General features: G+C 40.0%; 1 protein-coding gene across 2 annotated transcripts in view; it reads left to right on the top strand.

Moving 5' to 3' along the window:
• Nucleotides 1-7,248, top strand: part of LOC108768979 (neuroblastoma-amplified sequence) — an 89,908-nt gene that overhangs the window by 70,231 nt on the left and 12,429 nt on the right. For both annotated transcript variants that reach the window (XM_018519714.1, XM_018519713.1), the window contains exons 2-4: nt 3,455-3,689; nt 3,951-4,366; nt 4,456-4,839. In XM_018519714.1, coding sequence (XP_018375216.1) covers nt 3,455-3,689; nt 3,951-4,366; nt 4,456-4,839 — 1,035 coding nt within the window. The remainder of the gene's footprint in view (nt 1-3,454; nt 3,690-3,950; nt 4,367-4,455; nt 4,840-7,248) is intronic.

Raw genomic sequence — 7,248 nt, 5'->3', positions numbered from 1 at the left:
GGTGTAAGGCCAGTGGTAAGAAAAGGGAGGGGGGAAGGGGGAAAGAGGGGAGAGAGAGGGTGATAGGGAGTAGATGGAGTAGGGGAGAGAATGGTGGAGAGGAGGATAAGAGGAGAAGGGAGGGGGAAGAAAGAAAAGTGAGGATAGCGTTTTGGAATGTAGCAGGGTTGGGAAATAAAGATAGGGAGATAGATTGAAGAGATGGGATGCAATGGTGTTGATGGATAGAGGAAAAGAGAAGGAAATTTTTAAAGGAGAGACTATATATGAACTATATACCGGAGGGATATATATGGAGAGTACATGATGCAAAAAGGAGAAACAAAAAAGGAAGGCAATGGGGGGAATGTTGATGGGAATTAAATAGGAGTTGTGTGAGGGGGAAGAGGGAAAGAAAGAAGAGGAGGGAATGATGACGGGGATGATGAAAATAGGTGGGAATAGGGTAAGGATGGTGGGGGTGTATGTGAACATAGATTTGGACAGGAAGATGGAGAGTATAGCGGAATGGATGGAAGAAAAGGTAGAGGGGGTAAAAACGGTAATTGGAGGGGATTTTAATTCGAGAACGGGGAGGGAGGGGGAAGGATAAGGGAGGAGATTGAAGGAGAGGAAGAGAAAAGAAGGTCTATGGACAGTAGAAAACACAAGGATGGGATTAAATTGATGGAATTTATAAGAAAGAGAGGTTGGTCAATACTAAATGGGAATATAAAAGGGGATGAAGAAGGTATTGGACGTATACAGGGGCAAGGAGGGAATCGGTGATTGATAATGTGTTGGTAGATGAGGAAGCGAGAAAGGAGATAGAGTATATAGCAAGTAGGGGAGTGTGGGATGAGGAAGGTAGGGTTATATTTAGGGAAATATTATATATATAATATAGGGGGTGGTAGTATGAAGGGAGGGGAAGGGGAATGAAAGTATGAAGGAAACGGAAGGAAGAATAAGGGAGGTTTTGGGAAATATAGAAAAGGAGAGGGGTAAGGAAAGGAATGGAAGGGGATGATGGGATAGGGAATATAGAGAAAAGAAGGAGGGGGTGAGAAGGGTATTAAGGGAATAGAGAAAGGGGGGGGGGAGGAATACAGGAAAGAAAAAAGAGAATATAAGGAGCTGTGTGAGGCAAAGAAAAAAAAAGGAGAATAAGAGATGGGAAAAGAAAGTGGAGGGAGTGAAGAGTGAGAGGCAAATGTGGGAAATAGTAAATAGGGGAAGGAAGAGATGGAAGAAGATAAATAAGGAGATAGGGTTGAGGGAGTGGGAGGAATATTTCAAGGATTTCCTGGGGGGGATGAAAGGAAGAGTGGTAAGGGAAGAAAGAAGAAGGGAGAGATGGGGGATGGAAAGGGAGCTAAGTAGGGAGGAGATAAGGAAGGTGACTAGAAACCTGAAGGATGGAAAGGCATTGGGGATAGACGGGATTCTGAATGAGGTATGGAAATATGGGGGGAGGGGATGGAGGAATGGGTGTGAAGAGTGTGTAATGAGGTTTGGAAAGGGGGGGGGGGGTGGCCAGAGGAATAGAAGGAGGGAGTGATAGTACCGGTGAGGAAAAAAGGACAGGGAGAGGAGGTAAGAGACTATAGGGGGGTGTCGATAATGACGTCATTATATAAGGTGTATACGGCGACGTTGTCGAAAAGATTGAGGGAGGATAGTGGAAAGGAAGGGGTTAATTTTACCGAATCAGACGGGTTTCAGAAAGGGGTTGGGAACGTTGGATAACGTATGTATGTTGAATTTTTTAATAAATAGGCAGGTAAAGAAAAAAGGGGGAAAACTGATAGCTTTATTTGTGGATTTGAAAGCGGCATTTGATTCGGTGAATAGGGAAGTATTGATAGAGGCGTTAAGGCAGAGGGGGATAGGGGAAGGGCTGGTAGAAAGGGTGGGGGAGCTATTAAGGGAAACAAAGAATAGAGTGAGAACAGGGATGGGGAAATTAGGGGAAAGTTTTTGGACGGTGAGGGGGGTAACACAGGGGTGCCCGCTGAGTCCGCTGTTATTCAATGTAATGACGGCGGACTTGGAGGAAGAGATGGGAAAGGTAAAATGGGGGGTGAATCTGGGGAGTAGAAAGGTTTATGAATTGGCATACGCGGATGACATAGTGTTACTAGAGATTAGAGGGCTATGTGGATAGAAAGGGATTAGAACTAAATAGGGAAAAAATAGTGAGATTTAGGGAGGGAGGGGAAAGGAGTAGTAAGGTGGATTGGAGATGGAAAGGAAAGGGGATAGAGGAGATAGGAAAATTTAAATATCTAGGTTATACGTTACAGAGGAATGGGGAGCAAGAAGAGCATGTGAAGGAAAGGATGGGGAAGGTGGCGGCAATGTTGGGACAGATGTGGAGGATTGGGGAGAAGAGATTTGGAAAGGACTGGAAGAGGAGGATTTGGTTATTTGACGTATTGATTTGGGCGATAATGAGTTATGGAGTGGAAATATGGGGTTGGAAGGAGAGATATTTAAGGTGGGTTTTAGGGGTGGCGGGAAGGACGCCAGGGTACATAGTAAGGGAGGAAATACAAATGGAAAAATTAAGAGGTAGAGCGGGAAAAAGGACTTGGGCATTTGAGGAGAGTTAAGGGGGGGAGGGGGCGGTTTTTTGGCGTAGCTATGTTGGGATGAGATAAGGGACAATGCAAGGAAAGAGAGAAGAATGTTAGAAGGGTGGCAGAGGGAAAGGAGGCAGTACTTCGAGAACAGGGGGATAGTTAGGAAGCTGGCAAGGGGGGGAACCGGAGGGTGAATTAAATTTGAAGAGTTACAAGAATGGGATAGAGAAAAGCAGAAGGAGGAGATATGGGAAAAAATAAGAAATGCGAGATACAATACCATGGTAGGTGGTATGGATGGGTAAAGAGGGAGGGGGTGCCGGCTTATTTAGGAAAAGGATGGGATGACGGGAGATGGAGAAGGATAGCGAGGTTTAGATTAGGGAATGAGATGAGGGAAGGGAAATATTGGAAGGGAGAGGAGGAAAGGAAATGTAGGTTATGTGGGAGTGGGGTGGAATCATGGGAGCATGTGCGGGAGGAATGTAGGAGTTGGAGGGTAGATGATGAAGGGAGTTGACAGGAGGTGGTAGGGAGAATACTGGGGGAAGAAGGGGAGTGAGAGGGAGAGGGGGGAGGGCGGGGAGAGAGAGGGGGTTGAGAGGGAGGCTCTAAGGGGAAGAAATGAAATTGTAGTATTGTTAAATAAGGAAGTGGAGTTCAAAATTATACAGGGTATGCACCGGAAGCGGGGGTCCAGGCGTGAGGAGAGAGAGAGTCGATAGCATAAATAAGTTAGGATAAGTTAATATAAGTTAGGATAAGTTGCGGTATGTGTATGAATATAATTTGTAACTCTAAGGGGAATCAATAAAAGTCTATCTAGTACATTCATGCAAGGGGAAATCACAGGACTATTATTATAGCCTCTGAAATGTTTCATATTTTAGAAATGCAAGAACGACGTGGCTATCCTCCCAACTACTGGCACAATAAAAAATGCTCTCAGATATCTCAACAACAGGTACTCCCTACCTGAGAGCATCTCGCAGCAAGTCAGTCTCACGCTACCTTGGAAGTTTGCTGTCGGAGATCACGGTCGGGTACTTGCTATTTTACAAGAAAATATCATTGAAATACGAAAGGCTAAAGATGAATATTCTTCCATAGTAGGAAAAGCATCTGGTAAATAATATATTAATATATATTATCAGTACTATTAACGTTTTTTGATTGATAGTTTTCTATTTGATCTATGTGTAAAATGCTTAAGTATCACATGTAAAGGAATTTTAGTCGCAATTGTAGAGCAAATCGTAAGCAAATGGATCGATCACAGTTAAAAGCATTATTTTATGTTTTAAAACGCTTGACCACGATTGATTGATATGCTTATGATTACGCTAAAATTTTTTTAAATACGATGGCCTTTAATGTATTTTTTAGCTCCAAAGGATGCCTTTCCTCAGTGGCGTAAACTTGCTTGGAGTCCCGATGGAATGATCTTAGCATTGGCGTCTAGTAGCGGCTATACGTCATTTTACAACGCACTAGGAAATAATATTTTTAATATAAGCCCGAAAACGATTTCACAGATTCCTCATATTCTTGAAGCTGGTGACGCTATAGCATCCATGTTGTTTCTCAAGCCAAGGATAACGAGTGAAAAATGGACCTATGAATTTATTTTAATTTCGTACAGCGGGTTGCTAAGATCTTATTATATTTCTACAGGTGGTTTCAGTGCAAATTATAACTTTTCTTTTGGCAATTTTTACAAAAATGGTGTCAATATTGTTGTTTATGATGAAAAACATCATTTATTTTATGTTGCTGGAAATATGTTAACACAAAAATTGACGGTAAATAAATAAATATATGTATATATGTATATGTAAATATGATACGTAAACTTTTAAATGTAAGTATACATATTTGTATATTGTTTCAGTCTACTGCATCTGAATCTGGATTAACTTCGTGGCGACTCTTGAATGATTATCCATACTGCAAATTATCATTTACATTTGAAGATTCTGCTACCATTAATTCGCGATTTTCTATATGGAATTTAATTCCTATTTTCAGTTTTCAATCAGAATCAATTATATTTTCCATAAAAATTTCGCCAAATGGCGAGTTTCTGGTTTGTTTGCATATGGATGGTTCAGTTTCACTGTGGAGTTTGCCAAACTTAATATTACAAAAAAAATGGAAGTTGTCTGAACAGCCAGAATATGATATATCTAATCCTTTAGGATTTACAAAATCTAAAAAATTTCCACTAGGATTTACAGAATTTCATCCAATAGATATCGGCTGGTGGAATGATCAGGTAAAATATCTGGTCATTTAAAAATACAAAGTTAAATATCTTTTAAGTAATGCTAATTTTTTATTATTTAAATCAAGGATAAAAGGACATGAGCTAGTTGTACTCATATTACAATAATGTATTATTTAAACGATTTCATCGTATCTATTATTATTTAATAACCCGTCGTGAATTTGTAAAATATAATAAGCTGTGTATGACTTCGAAGCATGTTAAGTAACATAAGACGAATTTGTTTAAATAATATGTTATTGTTGTATGTAAGTACGACTGGCATAGCTCATTTCCCTTTTACCTTTGATTACAATTTTTAGTTAGTTAAAGCTTACTAATATTCTATGTGTATGTATACATATATATATATATATATATATATATACACACACACACACACATATACCGGGTGTCCCAGACCACTCGTCCACCCCTTTTATCTCAGAAGCAGAGCATTTTAGAAAGAAACGTTTCAGACAAAAGTTATGGGGTTCTAAATGATCTATTTAGTGATCAGATCAGTATCCGATTAAGTAACTTCTACACCTGGTACTTCTTGGGAAATGCTAATGCCGGCAATACTGTAACTTTCAAGCCTTATAACTCGAAAAGTACTTTATGAAAAAACATTTTATTATAGTGTTTTGGAAAGCTCTCGAGGTGTACAAGAATATGTGATGAAAATAGGGGGTTCCATTTAAAAAATTCAAAGTGACATTGCTCTGACCTTGGTGACGCCATCCAAGGTCATACTGATCTGATCACTGAATAGATCATTTAGAACTCTATAACTTTTGTCTGAAACGTTTCTTTCTAAAATGCTCTGCTTCTGAGATAAAAGGGGTGGACGGGTGGTCTGGGACACCCTGTATATGTATATACATATACAGGGTGTTAGTTAAGTATGTTCCCAAATTCAACAGAGCGATTCTTTGGTTTATTTCAAGTAAAAAAGTCCATATAAACATGTGTCCTAAATGGCTTAGTTTCCGAAATACAGGATAGGTCGAGCAGGAACTCAATCTTGGCCTCCTAGATCATCAGACTTAAATCCTTTGGATTATTTCCTTTTGGGGGCATCTGAAATCATTGGTTTATACCACTCCAATTGAGAATGAGAATGATTTGAGGAATCGAATAGTTGCTTCATGCGAGGCAATACGTAACACACCTGGTATCTTTGAGCGTGTACGTCAATTTGGGAAGAAGGCTCGATGGATGTATCATGGCGCAAGGTGGACATTTTCAACAATTCATCTAATTGTTTTATTTCGTCAGAAGAACTGAAGCCTGTCTTGTTTTTCTGTTTTTGACTAGTTTTTTATTTGAAATAAACCAAAGAATCGCTCTGTTGAGTTTGGGAACATACTTAACTAACACCGCGTACACACACACACGCACACGCACGCACGCGCGCACGCACACACGCACACACACACACATACACACACACACAGGGTGTCCTATTTTAAATTATCTAGCCAAATATCTCGAAAACTAAACCCAGTAGACAAAAATGTTTCAGACAAAAGTTGTTTGACTCGAAGGGGAACATAAGATGGGGCCATCGATTTGACCTTGAATAGTCCTCTAAAGGTCAAGTAAAGGTCACCTTTAATTTTTTAAATGAAATCCCTTATTTCTCATTGCACATTCTTACAGCTCATCTCGAGAGCTTTCCAAAACACTATAATTAAATTACTTTTCGTTAAGTACTAGTTAAGTTATAAAGCAAGATCGGGACTGATCCGGCCGATTAAAGCAAGATCGAGACTGATCCGGCCGATTAAAGCAAGATCGGGGCTGATCTGGCCGATTAAAGCAAGATCGAGACTCATCCGGCCGATTAAAGCAAGATCGGGGCTGATCCGGCCGATTAAAGCAAGATCGGGGTTGATCCGGCCGATTAAAACAAGATCGGGACTGATCCGGTCGATTCATATCAGAATCTAGTTTTCATGTGAAATGATTATGATCTTAATAAGTGTTCGAATATCTGTCCATTATTATCCACACATAATTGAACTTGACGTTCAAAACTGTCAACTGTCGATAAAAGTATATTTCTTGGAATGCTATGGCAAGCAAGAGTTATACGCTCCATCATATTCTCTCTTGTTGTGGGTGTTTTTGAATATACTACGTTTTTCAAGTATCCCCATAAAAAGAAATCTAGACTTGACAAGTCTGGAGATCTAGGACACCATGACACTGGTCCATCGCCTCCTATCCATCTACCTGGGAATGTGAGATTTAAATGGTTTCTAACTCTCCAGTGCGCAGGCGCACCATCCTGTTGAAAGAACATACGTTGTCTTGTATCCAGATCGATATCTTCAAGCAACGCCGGCAATCTTTGTTGTAAAAAGTGTAAATAATTATTACCATTAACATTTTCGTGAAAGAAATAAGGGC

The sequence above is a fragment of the Trachymyrmex cornetzi genome, unplaced genomic scaffold (assembly GCF_001594075.2).
Source record: "Trachymyrmex cornetzi isolate Tcor2-1 unplaced genomic scaffold, Tcor1.1 scaffold830, whole genome shotgun sequence".
Lineage (NCBI taxonomy): Eukaryota > Metazoa > Arthropoda > Insecta > Hymenoptera > Formicidae > Trachymyrmex > Trachymyrmex cornetzi.
The sequence above is the reverse complement of the archived record's forward strand: the minus strand, read 5'-3'. Positions and strand labels throughout refer to the sequence as shown.